The 23,012-nt window shown below is 44.6% G+C and overlaps 1 protein-coding gene across 9 annotated transcripts in view; it reads right to left on the bottom strand.

Moving 5' to 3' along the window:
• Positions 1–23,012, bottom strand: part of PDE1C (phosphodiesterase 1C) — a 347,029-nt gene that overhangs the window by 8,667 nt on the left and 315,350 nt on the right. The window contains exon 18 of one of the 9 annotated variants that reach the window (XM_064169714.1): positions 112–2,894. The exons of 5 other annotated variants lie outside the window; for them this stretch is intronic. In XM_064169714.1, coding sequence (XP_064025784.1) covers positions 2,833–2,894 — 62 coding nt within the window. In that variant the 3' untranslated portion in view covers positions 112–2,832. 3 more of the 9 variants (XM_064169716.1, XM_064169717.1, XM_064169715.1) reach the window with 3 other exon arrangements.

Genomic DNA, 23,012 nt, shown 5'->3' with positions numbered 1-23,012 from the left:
TGACTAGAACCCTCTGGGGAGCTGGACATAAACAGCAAGTTCCATGCCTTGAACCGATGTAGCAAGCACCATCGAAACAAAAAGAACCATAAAAACGAACCCTTCTACAACTTTCATTCAAATGGAGCAGAGACCTCATTGGTTTTATTTGGTAATAGGATGAACATACATGGACTCAGTTACAGAAAACCTGGAATGTTGAAAACTGCTTTATACATTTAGAGACCACAAGCCTCTTCTTCCAAATAAGGAGCTAGCAGTAAATACATATTGTTCAAAATGAGAACAGTTGAGAATTCTTGGCATTACATGGCATCATTCATTTCAGTTTTGCTTTGTTGTTAATTTCCTTATGAGTCTTAACAAACCAAATAAGCTTGGGTTTGGGTTTGTTGTTTGGGTTGTTTTTTTTTCCCTACTCATACTGTCCCAGGAATAAACTGGGGTTCAGTTTTGCTTTCAGCATGTATTTGAGCTCGTTTTCTCCCTCTCTGGTGCAAAACAACACAACAACCTACCTCTTTCTTCCATGAAAGCAAATCGGAGAATGAGAGTTCAGTTTGTGAAAGCCATCACCATCATCAGCTCTGCTAGTATAAACATACTCTAAAGTTTGTGTTCAAGCTCATACATAGAATTCCCTGCAGAATGCCAGCTGACAAAAAGATGTTACAAGACCAAGATCCTTGAATTTGGTTAACTTCCCCTTATCCTTCCTACCAACAGCTTTAACCTTTCTTAGCTCTATTTAGGACCTGTGTCTGCAAGGTTAACCACGAGAGCCTTGAAACCTACTGTCACAGACAAGCCACTATGTCCACCCTTGCTCCCTGCTGCTGGCAGCCAGCACGCTAGGGTCTGACTCTGATTGCAGTGCCTACAACAAATAGCATCGTCAGAGGAAGAGATTTACACAGGCTTAAACACACGGTGGTGGGGGCGGCTCCTACCGCAGCAAAGGAAGACAGTGCCGCTCATCAAGCATTGGATTGGCACGGGCTGCCCTGTGCAGAATTAGCTGCATATGCTTCAGATATCTAAGAGTTCTTGACCCCAGAGGTTATGCTGGGACCAGAAGGACTTTGCATGCAGCCTCCTTTGCTTCCAGCCGTCAGGCCCTGCGCGTTGCTTCGCCCTAAGCTGATGCTGCAAACGCAATGGCTTTTTGTCTAGTGGGGAGGAGAAAAGGGAAGGGAAATATTCCTGTGAGAATCTGGGCTCGTAGACAACCAGAAGGTCTGGTAAAAACCCAACCAGAACCCTACAATAAAAATAGCAGATATTTAAAAAAATTGCATATAAAAGTGTATAAAAATAGCATCCAAGCAAGAAGAAAAGCAAAAGGCTCACTCTGTCCTTCCACTGTGAGGTTTTACGACTAGAAAACCCCAATGGCCATAAGCAATTTTGTTTGCTAGGTGCATTCCTACAACCACCACAGGGTTACAAATACTCCTCCTATCACTGGAAAGCTTCTAAACCCAGGGAGGGGGTTACAAATACACAGCAGCTGACAGATACACACTGAGAAGAAAAGAATCACAAGATTGCAAAATGCCAGGAGTGTGCTGCGAGGCTGGTGAGTGAGTGCTATCCTGTGCTTAGGTATGAGGGTAAATAAAGTGCCAAAACTGAGCTTCAGGTCCTCAGTCAGCTTGCCTGGAAGTAGATCTGGTTTATACCACCTGGTGATCAAGTCACCAGAGCAGGGAGAGCTGATGCCTCAAAAATAGGGATGTGTCCCAGTCCTGCTTGAGCACAGCTCAGAACCCTCTGGGCTTGCCAGTGATCCAAAGGGACATTGCAGCAACAAGGAGGCAATGTCAGCAAGTGGAAATGCATTGCCACTGTTTTGATTTTAACAGAAAACAGTGCACTGGCAGTGGTTCTCCCCCTGCTTCTGCTTTGATCACAGTGATCAGATTGGGGAACACAAAATCTGTCTGCCTCTGGAAGCAGGGGGAGCACCACCACGTTCAGGTGCACTCTCAATGGTAGGCTGACTGAAGCAGACCTGTTCATGTTGTGGGTAACTCAAGCAGGAGGGAGATGAATGAATGCCTTAAAATATGAAAGTGTGGGGATTTTTTTCTCCTTTTTCCCTGGACAGCACTGATGCCCACATTGCATGGAGTCAGTACCTTAGGGATTGGACAGGGCTGGGTGCTAGGTGGGCCTGGATGATCTTGGAGGTCTCTTCCAAGCTGGTTGATTCTATGATTCTATCCTCAGCCAGCGTGTTCCCGCCTTTGTATGCTGATGTTCAGACACTGTGCCAGCCCAGCTCTGAGATCAGCACCTGTTCCACACGTGCAAAAGCACAGGATTGCTCTGATGGTTTTAATTATTGGCTGAGCTGATGGATTAAAAAAGAGCAAAGGACTTGATTATGCTGTCATTTGCTGAGTATAAATGGCTAACAGATGGTATAGATCATCAGAGGATGATGAGTTTCATTACTATAAAATGAAATATGAGGGGAAAAGAGCCAATAAGAAATATTTAAGACAGCCACACAAGTTCTTGGAAATAGTTTGTTCTAGCTGAAGTAAAAAACAAACAAACAACAAAGTACTGACATGATCCAGTTCCATCACTTCTAATCTGAAGGGATTATTGTGCTTTTAAATTAAAAGTCATACCTTGGACCCACTGTAGAATTTGCAGTGGAAGTATTTGTCTTTAGCTAGGTGAGCTCATGGATCTTCTGATTTACACAGCACTGTCAGCAATCTAGTCTGAAATACTTTTGCTTCCAGATTAAGCCTGTAAGAACTTGTAAGTACATAAGCAAACATTTTAAAGTGCAGCTTGCAGAAACACTCTCATATGTCATTCTTCTCTGGCACAATCAGCTACATTTTGAAAGTTTCTCTTCAGCCACAAAATTTGCACTTGAAATAGAAAAAAAAAATACAAACATCAGGAAGGAGGAATTTGCCTCCTTTGATTCATTCACCAAGAATCAGGCTTCCAAATTCCAGACTCATTCTGATGTCCCACTGTATTAACAGGTCATGTTTTTACACCAGCTGGAAAAGCTGCACTTCTAGATAAGCATCATCCAGGCTAAATTAACTGCTCTGAAACAGGCTTTCAGTCTGAAATTGTAACATTTCCTTCCTTATTCTACCATCTATTTTATCATCCTGGGAAAAAATAAACAACAGATGATGGCTTCTAGCATCTATCTTTTGTCTCAAAGATAGAAAACATTAATGACATCTATCCTCTTTTAATAATTAAACATGGAAACCTGACCACGTTAACCTGGAAAGATAAAATTGCAGCTCATAAGGAAAAGTGAACAGCTTCAGCAGTTTCAAAGTGTGCATCATAGATTTTTATGCTGAAAACAATGACTTTAGCAAATGAATAGATCACTCCTTTCACATGTCAACACCTCTTGCATGTTGTCAGAGAAATGCATGGTTCAAATCACTGATTGACTGCAGCCCAGAGAACTGTGACCCTTTGAGCTATTTAAATAATGACCAGGAGGCAGTGAGGGTGGTTAAACACTGGCACAGGTTGCCCAGAGAGGTGATAGGTGCCTCGCCCTTGGAAACACTCCAGGTCAGGTTGGAAGGGGCTCTGAGCAACATGGTCTAGTTGGAGATACCCCTGCTCACTGCAAAGGCCTTGGACTAGACCTTTAAGGGTCCTTTCCAAGCCAAATCACTCCATGATTCTATGAGGACATATTGCTTGCTTTTCCTTTTCTTTGATTATAGTGTGTCCAGCCATGCAGGCTCTGCACCACCACGAGTCAAAAGTCTGCTAATTCCCTGAACACCAGTGGCAGCTAATGGAAAAATTACTGACAGGGCTACTGGCAATGGCACCACTCCCTTTTTTAAGGGGTTAAGGTGCCTGATTGCTACCTCTCGAGTTACATAAGAGTTTCTGGGAAGCAGAAGATGCCTGCCACTCTTCCAGCAAGACAGAGCTTTCTGGGCACACCAGCTGACCCTTGCCCAGGGGCAGAAGAGCGCTTTCTTTAGCACACAGCTTCCCAGCCTGTGCTGCTCCCTATAAGCAGCTCTCTGGTAGCAGGAAATGCCTTTTTTGGCTACTGGTGGGCACTGCAGAATTTCAGCAGGAAACATCACGGGCCCTAGATTTGCAGACTTTCTGGCTCATTGACTGCTTGCAGTGTCTTACTGAGGATGCAGAAGGAAGGGATCTGAAAACATAATTTCTATATAACCAAGGCAAGAATGTAAAACCAAAAATCCTTTCTAATTCTTCATAAGCATAGTCCATGAGCTGACAAACACCTACTCCTTCCCCCCTTTTTCAGTTGCTCTTTTCCTGTTGTGGAATAAAATAAGAGAAAGCAGTTCTGCAATTTATTTTTATGTTTATTTGGGTTTCTGTTACACAATAGCACAGTGGCTGAGCTCTACTTGAACTGGGAGCTGACTAAACATTTCCATTCCTTGGCTCACAATGCACTAGCACAGTGCTGCAGAGTGTTCCAGGGAGGTGGAGGTGAGGGGGTGTGTGTGGAGTAGGTGTGATGCTGGGAGGGGACCCATACTAGATGCTTTAATCTGGCCTAGTCTCTTTGGAGGACTTTGCTGCCTAGTTTTCACTTTCACTTTATATACTTCCAAGCTAATAGATTTCATGGGGGTTGTTGTTTATCTTTAACATGACAACAACGATCTGGAAAATGCTAACGATCCACTGTATACTTGCACAACTCATTTCAAAAGAGCAGGAGGATGACAGAGCTAGTTCTGGCTGCATACCTGCGTGCTGAGACCAGTGACTCTTGACTTGAGCATCTCTTCTAGAACGGCAGCTCTGATCTGCACTCCTCAACAGATGGCAAATCCATTGTTTTCCTTATCAGCTCCTGCCAGTGGTGAATAACCCTAACCAGCAAGGAAGAAAACGTTTTCCAGGCTGATTTCACACCTTTGAGCCAGTGCATGAGAAACAAGAACTGACCAGCTGGCAATTAAGCAGTCTGGCTGTGCTACCTGAAAGAAGCCCCCTCACAGAAGGAAAGAAAAAATATAGATCAGAAACAGATGAACAAAAAAAAGATTCATTTTCCTAAATTGGTCATTTTTATTCTGCTGTGCATGATCTAAGGCATCTTTTGTCGCTGCACATTAGGTCCAAAACATTGCCTAACCAATCCTGCACCTGGGATCAAACACTCAGCGACCTAAAGGAGAAGTCTGATGAAGCAGGGACTGAGTCACCACTGCAGTTATTTCGTTCTGCATTATTGATATTTCATCAATGTGCCTTCAGAGTGCCTGGCCAGGGCTCCAAGTCATATTCTACCACTCTAATGGGGGTGAATGTTGATGGAGGGGGTGCAAGGGGAGGTGGGAAAGTGCTAGGTGATCACAGAGCCCTCTGCCTGTCACTTAAGAGGGAGTGTGCTCAGCGCTGGCTGCTGGGTCGCTGTTCTCCCAGCACCCAGCTTTCCCCAGAAAACGCATCCCGGGGCTACAACTCAACCAGGAGCTGAGGAAAGGGAGCACTAAGTGCCCTTGTATTTACTGTATTTAAATGAGCTGCTTCAGTGAAGCCCACTGCGAGTTCTAAGAACCCCAGGAGATATTTCTGTACTTCCTCCTCCTGAAAACCTGTGATTGAAGTGCAACTGTTTCACAGCATGAACCTAACCTAAATCTCTGGCTTTGAACAAACTCAGACTCTGGTGCATCCCTCCCTCCCAAAAAAACCCCAACAAAACCAAAACAAACACCTCAAAACATCTCTAGCCTCAGTAACCAAAACCCCGGACACAAACCCTCCTGAGTCAGAAGGGACCCATGCTTAAATGTGGAGTTCCATAGAGCTCACTGCTGTGACTTTCAGCTAGTGGCATGGGATGCTTGTCCCTGTGCATGCACAGTTTAAGCAAGAACAGAGAGCCCAAGCTCTAATATAGGCTGGTGATAAAAGTCCTGTGCTGCTGAACACAGAAAGGAAACACTAAGGATTTACCAAACACTAAGGATTTACCTTCCTAAACCAACGATTTGCAAGTTCTCTGTATAGCAGAGAGCCACAACAGCAGCCTGATTCCTCCTACAACACATCCATGACTAACACAGCAAGACCTCATCCTGAACAAAAGGGAGCTGGGCAAAACCAAACAGTTGTATGCATATGTAGGTGTCTTGATTTCCACACGGGTTAACATTTCAATTCACTGGATCCCTACCAAGATCCCAAGCCAGGAGAGCACTTAGTACACGTTTGACATTTCTCATGCAAAGATATCTGCCTGAACCAAGGCCTGGGTGAGTTTTTCAACATTTCTTCTTTCAACTGTCTGCTTTCCAAGTGTCTAACTCCACTGGATGAGACCTTTTTTTGCCCACTGACTCCAGCAGTGTATTTAGGACACACTTTTTCATTTTGCTTTTGTCTGCCCATGCTTCCCCAGCAACACTTTTGCCTTTTTCTTTGGCCTGGCCATTCAGTCAGTGATGAAACACAGACCACACTGAGATGAAAGTAAGCACTGATCTGTGTGATTTCCCTGCTGCCCTCCTTCTCTTCCATCTTCAGGGTCAGACAAAGAACAGTTACTAGTAGCCCATGAACAAATGTGGGAAAGAGCTCATTATCTGTAACCTCAGATTAAGGCAGACATGGTCAAGGAGTACATTAGTACATGCTCTCAGAGCCTGACAACAAAATTTGCCCCAAGGGAATATCACTTTCATTGATTATTTTTTTCCTATTACTGACAAAAAACCAAACAAACCAAAGACAAACAAACAAACACCCACCCAAAAGTGAAGCCCATAACAACATGAAGGGTTGAACAAGTCTGCCTGCTGTTTAGAAACAACCAACCATTTTGCTACCATTGCATCATCTGGAAAAGACATCAAATTGCAACAAATGGTCAAATGACTCTACACATTCACTGTTCATATCAATAAAACCTTCTACAGCAAGGGTAAAACTGACACCAGATTTGGTCTACCAACAACTGAAAGAAGGTTCTCATGGAAAAGAAGAAAAAAAGTAAAGTGTTATCAAGTTTTCCTTTTAATACTCTTCTGCATCACCCTAACGTTGCTTTCAGCAGCTGAGGCATAGCAAAGGGCAATACTCAGATCTGAGGATGATGCTCAGCTATTTGCTTGACCTGTCCAGGAAAATGGAACCATTTGCTTCAGGATATCGTTGCTTGGGTTTGTTTTGGTTTTTTCCCTTTAAACCCTTCCCAAAACAACAACAACAACAAAAAAACCCCACCCCACACACATATATGAACAAATAAACCAACACAAATTAAACTGACCCATAAAACCAAGGCCCCCACCCTAGAAGCCAGAGCCATTAGCTGTGAAGTAGCCAGTGGGAGGAGGAGTGTTTTGAGAGCTGTTTAATGCCTTCCCCAGAAACTGGTCTTTGCGGAAGGAGGAAGAGAACAGGAATGAAGAAGCTCAGCTAAAATGATGAAAGAAATTTGCAGTCTCTCTTTTTAAGTGTATTTTTACTCTTCTGTATCTGGAAAAAAAAAAAGAGAAAAAAAAAAAAAGAAAAAGAAAAGTGTCAGTTGCTGCCTTTCTCCCCTGTGTCCAAGGACAGGCCAGCTGGGAAAGAAAAAGAAGGGTAATGGTTTAGTCTCATTTCTTCCAAGCAGGGAAAGCTTTGCCTAGCTGTTGAAAGTCTGTGGGCTGAGATGTAACAAAGCAATACCTCTTATTGGCTCAACTGCAAATATCATTCTGTCCTGCACACAGTGAGAGCCACTGCTCTCTGACTAATCCAGTGGGAATTCAGCCTTTGACATCAATGGGATCATTTAACTGAATCCAGCCTGCTAAATCAAGAGATCCCAGTAGGTTTCTCTGCTTTTTGATCATCGTTGCTCCCTAACTCTTTCAGTGCCCCCTTTTTTTCACTCATGAAAGCAATGTTGTACATTTGATTTGAGGTGAAGAAAACACTCCAGATAAAAAGCCTTTTAAAAAGCTCTTTCCTCCTAAACAGCTTACCAGAGATCATAGAATCAACTGGGTTGGAAGAGACCTCCAAGATCATCCAGTCCAACCTAGAACCCAGTCTTGTCCAACCAACTAGACCATGGCACTACGTGCCCCATCTAGGCTTTGCTTCAACACCTCCAGGCATGATGACTCCACCATAGAATCATAGAATCAACCAGGTTGGAAGAGACCTCCAAGATCATCCGGTCCAACCTAGCACCCAGCCCTACCCAGTCAACCAGACCATGGCACTAAGTGTCTCATCCAGTCTTTTCTTGAAGAGCCCCAGGGACGGTGCCTCCACCACCTCCCTGGGCAGCCCATTCCAATGCCAATCACTCTCTCTGCCAACAACTTCCTCCTAACATCCAGCCTAGACCTCCCCTGGCACAACTGGAGACTGTGTCCCCTTATTCTGTTGCTGGTTGCCTGGGAGAAGAGACCAACAAAATAAGTGCATGTTACAAACTGCTTGACTCCTCTGTCAAATATTTCTAATCCCTTGGCCTCAAAATTAGGCTGTATTTGACTAACACTAACCTGGATGTAAAAACTGCTTTCTATGAAGTTATCCCACAAGTGAAGCTTTGCAATGAAGAGATCTTCATGAGGAAGAAATGTTGTCAAGAAACCTTTTTCTTTGTTTCTAGTGAAAGAGGAGAGTTTCTACTGAGAGGACACCTCCCCACAGCCTCCAGTGCTAGGTCAGGCTGCAACACCAAGTCCCATGGTTTTCAAACTGCCTTTAAAACAAAATGCTATTTTGTCTCCTAAAAAAATATCTGCCGAGTGCAGACTACAGGACAGTGTCTTGTGGAGTGAGGATTTTTGTGGGCATGCTCTTTTTTCACAGACTGCTTAGCTTGCTTGGAAGTCCCTGTTGATATAAGTGTTTGGGAGGTCCCTACTTCTGCCCAAATATGCATTCCTTCAGCATCATAACCAGATTTAATTATGAAGGAAGCACAAGATGACACCACAATTATCCAGGATGGCACACTTCTAACTTCACTTGTGCAAGCATAGTGCTTGGCATGAACAAATCTCATGCATGAGCACTTCTATGCAGTGGGAGGAGTCTACCACACCACCAAACAATGTCCTTAACCCAAGATATTTCTGAATTAGTTTTAACACACAGGAAAAGCTACAGAAGATAGCCTCAGTTATCCTCATTCATTCAGTGCATCCCTGACTGAGTTCCCTGTGGGGATGCCTTTTCATGCTTTTATGCTGTAATATCACAAAGATATCAACAAGAAAAATCAGCATACAATTATATTAACATGAACATCCCCCAGAAGGCAAATCACATTCTGGGCTGCATCAAAAGATGTGCTACCAGCAGATCTAGAGAGGTGGTTCTGCCACTTTGCTCTGGTGAGACCTCAGCTGGAGTACTGAATCCAGGTCTGGAGCCCTCAATATAGGAAGGACACGGACCTGATGGAGTGGATCCAGAGGAGAGCCACAGAAACTGTCAGGGGGTTGGAACACCTCTGCTACAAGGACAGGCTGGGGGAGCTGGGGTTGTTCAGGCTGCAGAAGATAAGGCTCTGAGGAAACCTAACAGCAGCCCTCCAGTACCTGAAAGAGGCTACAAGAAGGATGGTGCTTACAAAGGCCTGCAGTGACAAGATGAGCAGCAATGGCTTCAAACTAGAGAAGGGGAGATTTAGATTGGATGTGAGGAACATGTTCTTTACTATGAGGGTGGTGGAGCACTGGAACAGGTAACCCAGGAAGGTGGTTGGGGCCCCATCCCTGGAGGTATTCAGCGTGAGGCTTGATGGGGCTCTGGGCAACCTGATTTACTTGAGGATGTCCCTGCTGACTGCAGGGGGGGTTAGACTAGATATACCTTTGGAGGTCTTTTCCAGCCCATTCTATAATTACATTGGTGTGTTTTGTATATTTTGTTCTTGTAAATTTTGGGGGGGAGGAGGGGGAAGTGAATCCTACAGTTTCTCTCATTTCCACTTAAATTAGACTTCCCTGTCACATCCTAACAGACATGTGTGTGGCACAGATTGTCAGTGTTACATACTAACACAAACAGCAGATATTGAAAGGATTCCACTTCAAGGAAAGTTGAATACACAAAATCTGTGCATGCCAAGACTCTGTAGCCTGAAAAAAAAACTGCAGGGAGAATCTAATAAAAGATGAATGAAATAATGAGTGGCACTAATGTGAACAGGGAACAATTACTCAGTGTTTTTCACAGTCCAAGAAAAGGGTTATCAAATGAAATTACCAAGCAGTAAATTTGAAGCTGAGAAGATGATGTGATTTTTCACACCATGCCTGAGTGCATTTTGAATTGTGTTGCCTCCATGCTCAGTACACAAAGGAGTACCAGGGCTTTAAAGATAATTAGACAAATGGAAGAAAGAATCCATCAGAGGCTGTCCAAGTCAGAGATCTGAGTGCTGCCTTAGCTCTCTGGAAGAAAGGTGAAGGGGGGAGGCATTGCTCTGGTTTTGTTCTTTTTCATTAAGATCTCTGCTATGAAATGTTGTCAGGTAGCTAATGGAGAACTAAAGGGATTTTCAGTCTGACTTGGCATGGTTACTCAAGCAGTCCTACAAGAGCTGACACAGTGTTTGAAAGCTGCTGCTATCCTCACTTACTAAAAGGCAAAGCTTTATAGGATAAGATTATTCCAAACTCTGGTCTCCCTCAGCACCTTGCTCCATCCAGACACTGTCTGAAACGACAACAGAAATGACAAATTGTTGGATGGCAACTGGTGTCATACAAAGATTGCTACTGATGCAGTGCACAGGGAGGGGAAACAACAGCCTGAGTAAAGGCATCTCGGACAACCCACGATCCAAAAGGCAGCTATCCCTCCTGCTACAAGTGAAGGGAGAAGTATTTGCAATCCTTTCATGGACTCACCCAGCATCTTGCAAGCCCCTTAAATTTGTGAGGCAATCCCTCAAAGCCTGGGCATTTCTTGTGTCCCCTCGGTGCTAAGGTGTGCTCAGTCCTGCCCAGACCCCATCTGAAAAGCACTACAAAAACTACTCCTAGCACTCAGAACACAGTGAAGATGTCTAAAATCTCACTGTGCTGCTCACAGCATTGGATGATCCTGTCTCCTATCCAAGCCATTTGAAAGCCTTTTCAAACAAAATTGAAGTCATGAAGAAATAAATTCTGCTTCCTTATGCTTCTGTTGCACCAGAGCTGAACGAGGCTTAAGAAGGAGAGTTCAGAAAAGCAGTGAAATAATATGGGTTGTAAGTGAATCCACCTCCATTACCTGCCTGCTTAAAGGATGAGAAATTTTAGAGGGAGATCATTTTCCCAAAGGAAACAGAATGTTATTCAAAGGTGCCTGCATCCTGTTCAAAGCAAAGCAAGAAGAAATGCTGGGGGGGGATGTGCTAGTTTGAAGCAGGGTAGAATGTTTTGGTGAGAAGAACTGGATTATAGGCTGTGAAAGGAAAACAATGGTGATGTCCACTTCCCTCTGGTCTGTAGTTTCATTTAAATACCATCATTCTGATTTAGCAGATAACCCAAGTGCTTAACATTCATTTTGCTAGGAGAAGAAATGACATCAGCAGAGCAGGTATTCTCATTTTGGAGCTTAATTGTCCCTGAATCATTCTTGACATCAATTTCTAGCCTTGCTCACAACAATGTTGAACTGGATGTTTTCTTGACAGCTTGTATTATACTTGACCTGAGATCACATCAGTGATGGAAGAAAGAGATTAGCTTTGTCTTAGTATATGTTGTTTGCTTACCAGCACATTGTGGAAGTACATAACAGCAGAGACAAGCACACTAAGTTACCAAGCAGCATTTCACTGTCCTGAGTAAAGCATCTATGAAGGAAATTAGACACTTGTCATGTGAAGAAACCTACAGGATAAGTGTGAGATCTTATTCTATATATGATAACCAAACATAATTCCAAGCTCTGCAACGTGTTTGGGGTAAAAACCAGATCGTGGATTTCATAAAGAGCTGTTCCACCATGGATGGAAACAAAAGCTCCACTGCTTTTCAGGGCAGAAAAAGGTTGGGCTGCTATAGGTAGAAGGATAACCCAAGTCAACAAAGTTTCCAGCCAAATATATGAATCAGATATTTTTAATTAGCACTGGGCAAATAATTGCTTCTTTGATTGAATGACTAAACTGAAAAACTAGGATAATGCTTAGCTCTGGGTTAGACACAAGTAATTGCTTGCTTTTCCTAAAGCAATTGTTGGAGAGGGAGGGTTTGTGGTGGGAGAGAGGTGGAGAGGAAATGAAAGATCAACCTGAGCTTTTTTTTCTAACTCAAAACTTTCATTTTTACCATTTACTTAGCAGCTGGCTGAAAACATGAAACAGCACTTCAAAAGTTCTCATTTGGATTTTTTTTCACTGCCCCTTCAGTTTTTGACAATCACTTCTGTGCTAGTTTGAAGCTAGCTGGAATACTTTGGTGAGAAGAAGTAGAGGATAGGCTGTGAAAAGGAAGCACTGGTGATGTCTACTGCACTCATAGGCTTGCTGAGATGCATAAAAACAAGAACATGAATATAGATAAGGGAGTTGCTCTCTGCACTTCTCTCTCCAATCTGCTAACTAATTCCTTCTGCTTCCTAACCTTCCTGGCCAGTGCTCCAAACTCACTTTGAACATAAGGCAAAGTCTGGGATAAGGTAGAGAGGTGGAAAGGAGGTGGAAGGGCAGTTGGGAGCCCCTCCTGGGGACTCTGATTTCTGGGAGGGTTGTTGTGTTTCTCTATTGACTTCAACTTGTTTATTTCTATCTATAGCTGTATAGATTGTAAATACCTGCTTGTATATTGTGCTAAGCTGTAAATATAAACCTCCATTCTAATTTCCAGCTTGGCTGAGTCTAGTCTGGGTGATTTTCTTAAGTGGGGGAAGGTAACACCCAAAACATCACAACTTGTTTGGAATTAAGACTTAAATTCTTAAATACTTTAGCCTGCTTTACAACTAATGTGACTTGTTGGCTTTCTTCTAGATTTATTATTGCCTCCAAGTCCCAGTTTTTACCATTAAGAATTGCAAAGCAGGGATTTAAAAGCTGAGAAAAGTATGAATTCCCCTAGCTGTGGATTGGTTAACACTAGTAAGTGGTAAAGGTTATTATTAGGATATGAGTTTCAGAAAACTAAGCTGTAAAAGCGACTCTCTTGCTGTTGTCTAGCTTCTGTGGACCCAATAGTACAGAAAGGCAGACTGAGCAGCACAAAGGCACTGATGTTCCTTCCCCCCTGCCCCCAGGGATAGACCAGGCAGCAGATCCAGCACACAAAGCAAAGGGCATGAAGGTATCCACCAAACACCCAGCTGGCAGCTTACAGAGTACAGTCTTTACATTTGGATTCCCAGCTGGTTGGTGGACTTCTTAATGCTTCTAACCAAACTCTTTTATGAGATACCTGGAGCTGGAATACTCAGACTGGGAGCTAGCTGTGCCATGAGGAAAGGATAAGATGGAAGTTGAAAGTCACCAACTGCTTTTGAGTCGTTTCATACTCTTCCCCACCCCCCTTTACTCATTCCCTTCAAGCATGATCCTGTTTCTCGTTCAGGGCTTGCACGGAGGGGAAAGAGGCTGATTGTCCCTGGATTGAACATAAACTGGTGGAGCTGAGGAAGAAGGAAGACTCCTCCTGCTGAGACAGAGAATTTCTATGCATCACTGCACAGGCAAATTATCCAAAATGGGGTAAGAAAGGCTGTAAGAGAAGCAAGGTCACAGTTTGGCTCCCTGACTGGTGTAACAAAATGGGTGATGGTGCAAAGTCAAGAAGGCATTTCTGCAAAGTACTGTGTAAGCAGCACACTCCTTTGTGTCTCTAGGACCATAGCCATTACTCTCAAGATGCAGTGCAGCCATATACCACCTCTGAGCAGAGTTATATTTAAAGGAACAAAGGTAACCTGAACAAATATTCCCTATGAAGTTAACCACTCCAAAAAGCTAACTCAAGTACCTACAGGGATCTTCATTCTTTTTTTCACCATGCAGCTGGAAAGATTATTTCAACTATTCACTTCAAGCTGAAGCCAAGTCAAGTGCTGCTCTGAATTTAAACTTGTCACATGTAGGTGTGGTGTCACATAAAGTAGAAGCAAAAAAGCAATCAAACATCCCAAGGACTTTCCAAAAGCCTGGCATAGCTTGAACGAGGGGAAAAAGGCTAAAGATGAGATCCATGGAAATCCCAAAAGCAAAGTAGATTCTTTTCACAGGATTTACAGACACCAAAATGACAACTTCCAAAGTCACCTGCATATATCACAGAATCAACCAGGTTGGAAGAGACCTCCAAGATCAGCCAGTCCAACCTAGCACTCAGCCCCTATCCAGTCAACTAGACCATGGCACTAAGTGCCTCATCCAGGCTTTGCTTCAACACCTTCAGGGACAGCAACTCCACTACCTCCCTGGGCAGCACATTCCAATGGCAAATCACTCTCTCTGTGAAGAATTTCTTCCTAATATCAAGTTATAGAACTCTGCCACATCTCCTTCCTAAGGCTTTTTCTGGTACCACATTTGTGACATTGTACACAGAATTTACGGCGAAGAAATTCCAGCAAGAGCTGGAAAATGCTGATTTGGAGGAAAAGAGGTTTAATAGCAAGCAGGAAGGAGTAAGGAAATAAGGTTGGATAACATTTGATTACAACACAGTGAACCAAAACTGGACTATGCTAATATGGTGGAGCTATGGGACCTGTTGCAGAGAAGAAAGACAAATAAAAAAGAACAAATATTCCTCAAAATTTCCTATTTCTGGCACTACCTTAAACAAGGACTCCAGTACAACGTCACTGCTTGCTTGTCTTCAATCAGAAGACAACCCTCTGCTTTAATTTCTCCTGTGGGTGTAGTCAGCTCTTAAGTTAAAATCCAAGATCAGTATCTTCCACTCATAATTTAGGTCACAGGCTGGGAAGCAATATCAGAAATACAGAGAATAGACAGAAACAGAATACTCCCCACATTCTCATGCATGCCATGGTGATGTAATGTCACAGAATCACAGAAACATCCAGGTTGGAAAAGCCCCTCAGGATCACCAAGTCCAACCTATGACCCTACTCAACAAGATTCGCCCTAAACCATATTCCTAAGCACCACACCCAAATGATCCTTAAACACATCCAGAGTGGGTGACTCCACCACCTCCCTGAGCAGCTCATTCCAGTCCCTGACCACTCTCTCCATGAAAAAAAAAATTCCTAAGGTCCAATCTAAACTTAGCCTCAGCTTGAGGCCATTCCCCCTTGTTCTGTCTCCAACTACCTGTGAGAAGAGACCAGCAGCAGCCTCTCCACAATGTCCCTTCAGGTAGCTGCAGACAGCAACGAGGTCTCTCCTCAGCCTCCTGTTGTTCACACTACCTATCCCCAGCCTCCTCAAGTTGCTCCTCATAAGATTTATTCTTCAGGCCCTTCCCCAGCTTTGTCGTCCTCCTCTGAACCCACTCCAGCACCTCCAGATCTCACTTGCATTGCAGTGCCCAAAACTCAACACAACACTCAAGATGTGGCCTCACCAGAGCCGAGTACAAGGGGACAATCCCCTCCCTACTTCTGCTATGCTCACAATGTGGTTTCCAGTTAGTTTCAAAGATCGCAATGCATTATGCTCATCTGCTATTTGATATTAGCATTTCACAACACCTCCTCCTGCCATGTAATATTAAAACTGCATAAACCCTTCTTGAGGGCACATCCAGTATATCCCTCCTCTATGCAAATGCCAGCTTGCCTCAGGTGCCACTTGCAAATTTAGACACAGGTTTGTTTTTACCGAAGAGCACAAAGAGCATTTCAAGAAGCTTTTTTCTTTTCCCCCTCCAGTTGTCCTATATTGCACTACTATGGAAGAATTGTTCAGCAGAGATAAATTACAGTGAAATATGTCTTTTTGGATAGCAAAATGCCTTTGTGCTTTCCAACAAGCCTTTGCAGGAGGTATCAGCACAAACGCTTTCTGATTTCTTTCTTGGGGCGATAACCTCTCAAGTAATTCAAATAGCAAGCCATAAAAAGAAGTGAGAAAAGGAAGGAAATTGTCTTTAGAAGTAGTCTTAGACTGTTGCAATTGCAATTTGCTACTGCTGCTCGACTTTGACACACGTATCAAGAGCGCTATCGGGCAGCAAGGAGGAATCCAATGTGTTTGCCTTTCAAAGTGAAATGGGCTTGTTGCTTCCGACAGGAACGGAGAAATCAGCCTGCCTTTTGGAATAGAAATGGCACAATTATCCCTCTGACCTGAAATCCACCTTTTTACCCCTCTCCAGAACACACAGACAAACACTGCTCATTTCCACGCTTGGGTAAGCGCTTGTAAAACAGCACTGGCATTATGCAGATTACAGAGTTCCCTCGCGAGGCTGCTGGAGATCACTGCTGTGCACCAAGTGGGACTGGCTGGGTTAAAGCACATCAACATCCCAGGTGCAGGAGGCTGTGAAGACAGAGAAGTCCTCAATGGGTGAACAACTTTGCCAAGAGCTGCACTCTACTTACACGAAGCTGGGAGGAATCTTATTCATGATCAAAGGGCTGGAGCAGCTGTGCTATGAGGACAGGCTATGAGAGTTGGAGCTCTTCAGCCTGGAGAAGGAAAGGCTTCGAGAAGACCTTGCAGTGGCCTTCCAGTATCTGAAGGGAGACTACAGGAGGGCTGGGGAGGGATGTGCTAGTTTGAAGCAAGCTGGAATGTTTTGGTAACAGAACTAGATAACGGGCAGTGAAATGAAAACAATTGATGTCAACTTCTCTCACAGTCTCGCTGAGAGCTCTGGGAAGAAGAAAACTTTCTCCATTTTGTTTTTTCACTCTTGCTTTTGCCTTAGACCTGGTCACATCTCAGTAACCCTGCTCCTACTAACCTTGCTCCCTAACCTCTTGGCTGCACCTCTCTTCTTCCTGAGAACTGGGGTAAGGTTGAGAGGGCCGGGGGAGGTGTTGGGGTGGTTTGGAAGCCCCTCCTGGGGACTCAGGTTTCTGGGAGGGGAGTTGTGCTTCTGTATTGCTTATCCTTTGTATATTTCTGTATATAATTGTATATAACTGCATATATTGTAAATAGCTGCTTGTAAATTCTGCTAGCTGTAAATAAATTGCTTCATCTATATTCCCAGGGTCCGTCTGAGTTAGCTGGGGCAAATACAAAGTGTGGGGGGGGCGGGGTAACCCCCAAACCATCACAAGGGACTATTGACAAGGTCTTGCAACGACAGGATGAGGAATGATGGGTTTAAACTGGCAGAGGGGAGATTTAAACTAGATGTTAGGAAGAAGTTCTTTACAGTGAGGGTGGTGAGACAACCCTGGCACAGGTTGCCCAGGGAGGTTGTGGAGCACAGAATCACCAAATTAAATATCATATTCAGTGATTCTGTGCTCCATAACCTCCCTGGAGGTGTTCAAGGCCAGGCTGGATGAGGCCTAGAGCTACCTGTTCTAGTGGGAGGTGTCCCTGTCTATGGTGTGGGGTTGGAACTGGATGATCTTTGAGGTCCCTTCCAACCTAAACCATTCTATGACTCATTGAACTCTGCCTGCAGTCATCAGTACTGCCCCTTCACACTACCACATTCCTGTACCAAAAGCATTCTCAGGTAACAACATTATGCCAACTGCTCTGTCATTTGATTTTTGAGGACAGCTGGGACAGAAAGAACAGAAGCTCCTGTAGTTTGCCTGTATAATCAAAGCATTTTTCACTTGCTGATCAAGGAGTAACTGTCAAGAAAGATTAAGATAGCTTCACATGTTGGCATGGGCATTGTATAGAGCACATAGGAAAGGCTCTTAAGTACTGCAAAGCATTCATATAGCTTAATCAAATCAAAATCAAGCAAGTTAAACCCTAAATTTTTGGCATGCCTGCTTTGAAATCTTCATAGAGGCTGTGGGAAGGCAGTGAAGGGAAAAGGATCAGGGGGTCTAAGTGGATGGGAGGCTGACTGTGAGCCAGCAGGGTGAAAACCATTCTGGGCTATATTAGCAGGGCTGTGGTTAGCAGGTCAAGAAGGTTCTCCTCCCTCTCTACTCTGCTCTGGTGAGGCTGCATCTGGAGTACTGTGTCCAATTCTGGGCCCTTCAGTTCAAGAGGGACATAGAACTGCATGAGAGAGTCCAGTGCAGAGCCACAAAGATGATGAAGGGAATGGAACACCTCTGTTACAAGAGGAGCCTGAGGGAGCTGGGGCTCCTTAGCTTGGAGAAGAGGAGACTGAGAGGCGACCTCACTGATGTTTATAAAGATGCAAAGAGTGAGTGCCAAGAGGATGGACCCAGGCTCTGCTCAGTGATGTCTGATGACAGGAGAAGGGGCAATGGGTGGAAGCTGAAGCATAGGAAGTTCCATGGAAACATGAGGAGGATTTCTTTCCCTGTGAGCATGACAGAACAGTGGGACAGGCTGCCCAGAGCTGTTGTGCAGTCTCCCTCTCTGGAAATATTCCAAACCTGCCTGCATGTGTTCCAATGTGATCTGCTCTAGGTGATGCTGCTGTAGCAAGAAGCTTGGACTGGATGATCTTTCGAATTCCCTTCAAGCCCCCTGACAACCTGTGATTCTGTGACAGTTAAGAGGCCACACATGATGTTGCATTAACTGTATTATATTCACTATATTATCCTATCCTGCTGCACTACATAGAGGGATGCATTACTGAAGCTCTGAGCTTCAGTGCAAGGTTATGATTTGACCACGAGGTGGGAGCATTGCTCATCACAGGTAGCAGGGAACCTCTGGATGTACCAACTGTTTTAAGACAGAAATATCCTGCATGTATTACTGTGTGCAGTTCTGGAGCCCCGGACACAAGAAAGACATCGAACTGTTAGAGCGAGTCCAAAGGAGGGCCTCGAAGATGCTCAGAGGGCTGGAGCAGCTCTGCTATGAGGACAGTCACAGTATCACAGTATCACAGTATCATCAGGGTTGGAAGAGACCTCACAGATCATTAAGTCCAACCCTTTACCACAGAGCTCAAGGCCAGACCATGGCACCAAGTGCCACGTCCAATCCTGCCTTGAACAGCTCCAGGGACGGCGACTCCACCACCTCCCTGGGCAGCCCATTCCAGTGTCCAATGACTCTCTCAGGGAAGAACTTTCTCCTCACCTCCAGCCTAAATTTCCCCTGGTGTAGCTTGAGGCTGTGTCCTCTTGTTCTGGTGCTGGCCACCTGAGAGAAGAGAGCAACCTCCTCCTGGCCACAACCACCCCTCAGGTAGTTGTAGACAGGCTATGAGAGTTGGAGCTCTTCAGCCTGGAGAAGAAAAGGCTTGGAGAAAACCTTGCAATGGCCTTCCAGTATCTGAAGGAGGACTACTGGAGCACCGGGGAGGGACTATTTACAAGGTCTTGTAATGACACTTGAGGCACTTAGTACCATGGTCTAGTTGATTAGGTAGGGCTGGGTGATAGGTTGGACTCAACAATCTTGGAGAGCTCTTCCAACCATGTTGATTCTATGATTCTGATCCAAAATGCAGACTGTTGTTGTTGTTGTTGTCAGTTTTGTAAGCAGGAAAAAAGTATTCACCAGAAAATGTCTGTGAATATAGATGGATTTTTTTTTCCTAAGTCTGTTTACAATTTTCCATCCAAAGCTTTGAAAAAGAACTGTTTCTCATGGGAAAATTAGTGTTTTCAAAATGGTTTAATGATGTTCTATCCCACAGGAAATGTTTAATGAACTACTTGGGCCAATGAAGTCTCTGATATGGCTGCATCTTTATGTGGGAAATGGCAGTTCCCTACCTCTTTTCTTGGAACTGGAATAAAGGGGCAAGGACTGAGTAGCAAGAAGTGAACAAAACAAAGCAAAACAATAACATGAAGATTAGGTTAAAATGAGAAGATAGATTTGCACAGGGTTTTGAAGTCTGAGACTGCAGCCATCCTCAAGCTAGCTTTAAAGTAGTTGGCTTTGGTACAGATAGACTCAGCCTATGAAGCTCTGGCTACATGCAGGCATAGCTCCTCTGTCTGAGTGAGCCCAGTCCCTGCTTCTGGAGGCACACACATTCTATGATCTTTAGGTGGCTTTGATGTAACTCTGACACAGAAACTATACTTCATACCTGTGTTTCAGCCTAAGTGTCCTCCTGTCTGCATGGAACAGTACATCAGTGTGTCCCTGGCCACTTGTTCCCCCACATAATAGAATGTCAAACGTCTGTTTCAGGAGCAGTGTGGCCAGCAGGAGCAGGGACGTTATTCTTCCTCTGTACTCTGCACTGGTCAGGCCACATCTTGAGTACTGTGTCCAGTTCTGGGACCCTCAGTTCAAGAGAGATGTTGAGGGACTGGAATACGTCCAGAGAAGGGTGATGAAGCTGGTGAGGGGCCTGGAGCACAGCCCTCTGTGAAGAGGCTGAAGGAGCTGGAGGTGTGCAGCCTGCAGAAGAGGCTTAGGGCAGACCTCATTGCTGTCTATACCTGAAGGGAGGCTGTAGTAGCCAAGTGGGGTTGGTTTCTTCTCCCAGGCAACCAGCAACAGAAGAAGGAGACATAGTCTCAGGTTGTACCAGGGGAGGTCTAGGCTGGATGTTAGGAGGAAGTTCTTCACAGAGAGAGTGATTGGCATTGGAATGGGCTGCCCAGGCAGGTGGAGGAGTCGCTGTCCCTGGAGGTGTTGAAGCAAAGCCTGGCTGAGGCACTTAGTGCCATGGTCTGGTTGACTGGATAGGGCTGGGTGCTGATCTTGGAGGTCTCTTCCAACCTGGTTGATTCTCTGACTCTATTAAGCCCATTTTTGTATGGATGCATTCCTGTCACAAGATATTGCAATATCTCCCTTTGTATATGCTCAATAGGAAGCTTGGTCACAGACCCTGCAAAGATTTATGCAACATACACTCTGAAGCCTTCTTCTCCAGGTGTAGGATGCCTGTGCAGCAGAAGAGGGGAGCAGATTGACCTGAGCTGGATGCAGAACTGTAGCTGATGCTAATATGTGTGATGATGAGGAAGCTGAAGAGCCCTCCTGGTAAATCCACACAAGTGAAGACTTGTTTAACACAAATATATCCCCACTACCTACTGAAGAGAGGCTATAAAACCTAAGTGCCTTGAAACTGTAAAAAGTCCAAGGCTGTCTCCCAGCAGCAAGCTCCACGTGGTGAGTGCATTAAGGCTGTAGCCTCAATCTTTATAACTCCCCTGCTTACTGTTGGGTTGGTTGGGTTTTTCCAGCATGTGAAAGGCCATGTACTGGCACATGAGAAAGCATATGCTTGGGTAAACAGTGGTAGTCTGCACACAGCTATGTATTATCCATGGATAACATTCCTTTCCACACAGCCCTCACATGGCTGGTAAGGAGATTTGCTCTGGAGGGACTGAGCAAATCAGAACAGCCTGTGCAGTACTTGTCAAAACAGAAGTCTCACCCCAGCTCTTTCCTTTCTAAGGTGCATCATTCACAGTTTTTCCTCCTGATTTCTGCCAGTGAGGTTGTCAGCTATGATCTGTCTCTACTGCATCCAGATGAAAACAATTCAGCCTATAAACTGTCCCTGCATGGTTACAGGTTTTTACTCACTGTGCTCAGTGGTTCCATGGCATTGGTCTTTTACCTAAGGGGATGACCAGAATGTTTTCTTCTAGGAAAACAATTAGATACTAAATAACTAACACCACACAAAGACCAGCAACTTGCAAGGAACCAAATTCACACCCTCAGTCTTTATGTCAGCATGGAACATTCACTTCTTAGTCCTCCTACCCAGCTAAATGCATGCCTCTAATCTTCCCAAGGCTTTCAAATATAACAGTCCTCAAAGTTATGGCTTCACAGGTCCAGACTCTTGGCTTGGCTGATGCTCCTAAGTCCTCCTGGTGAAGCCTCAGTGTTTCTGCATCCATCTGGTTCTGCCAGCAGTGCACCCTTTTAGCATATCTGGGAGAGAACAGCCCCAGTATAGGTGGGAAACTGACCTATTGGAAGGCAGTGAAGGGGAAAAGGATCTGGGGGTCTTAGTGGATGGGAGGTTGACTATGATCCAGCAGTGGGCTCTTGTGGCCAAGAAGGCCAATGCCATTCTGGGGTGTATTAGAAGGGCTGTGGCTAGTCTGTCAAGAGAGGTTCTCCAGCCCCTCTACTCTGCCCTGGTGAGGCTGCATCTGTGTTCAGCTCTGGGCCCCACAGTTCAAAAGGGACATAGAACTGCTTGAGAGAGCCCAGTGCAGAGCCACAAGGATGATGAAGGGAATGGAACTTCTTGTTATGAAAAGAGACTGAGGGAGCTGGGGCTCTTTAGCTTGGAGAAGAAGAGAATAAGAGGTGACCTGATTGATGTTTATAAAGATGTAAAGGATGAATACCAAGAGGCTGGAGCCAGGCTCTGCTGGGTGATGTCTGATGACAGGACAAGGGGCAATGGGTGGAAGTTGAGGCATAGGAAGTTCCATGGAAACATGAGGAGGATTTTTTTTCCCTGTGAGGGTGACAGAACACTGAAACAGGCTCCCAGGGGGTGTGTGGAATCTTCCTCTATGGAGACATTAAAAATCTGCCTGCATGTGTTCCTGTGTGACCTGGTACAGGTGATCCTGCTGTGGCAGGGTGGTTGGACTAGATGAGATTTCAAGGTTCATTCCAGCCCCTCACATTCTGTGATTCTGTGATAGCCACTGTTCAGCCATCTCCCACCAGACTGGGGAGAGAAGCCTTTCTGCCTGTTAACTCTTCTGAGGCCTCAACAGCTCTGCCCAGCACTGCACATCTTCATGAACATCTAAAGAGTTTAATGGTATTTGAGTGTTGGTAGTTAATTTTTGCATGAAAGAGCCATGAATGGTTCTTGTTCAAGACTGTTTTCCTGACAGAGCTCTACCTCAAGAGTTTAAACACTATAACCTCTCAATGAAATAACTGAATTTCCCTAAACAGTTGTTGCTAAGAGCTCTCTAAAAGAAGTACTTATTTATCTGTCTGAAATACATACATCAAGATGATTTTTCTCAATTTCTTAGTTGAGGTATTGCATTTTCTCCTTACT

This window comes from Pogoniulus pusillus, chromosome 32 (assembly GCF_015220805.1).
Source record: "Pogoniulus pusillus isolate bPogPus1 chromosome 32, bPogPus1.pri, whole genome shotgun sequence".
Lineage (NCBI taxonomy): Eukaryota > Metazoa > Chordata > Aves > Piciformes > Lybiidae > Pogoniulus > Pogoniulus pusillus.
The sequence above is the reverse complement of the archived record's forward strand: the minus strand, read 5'-3'. Positions and strand labels throughout refer to the sequence as shown.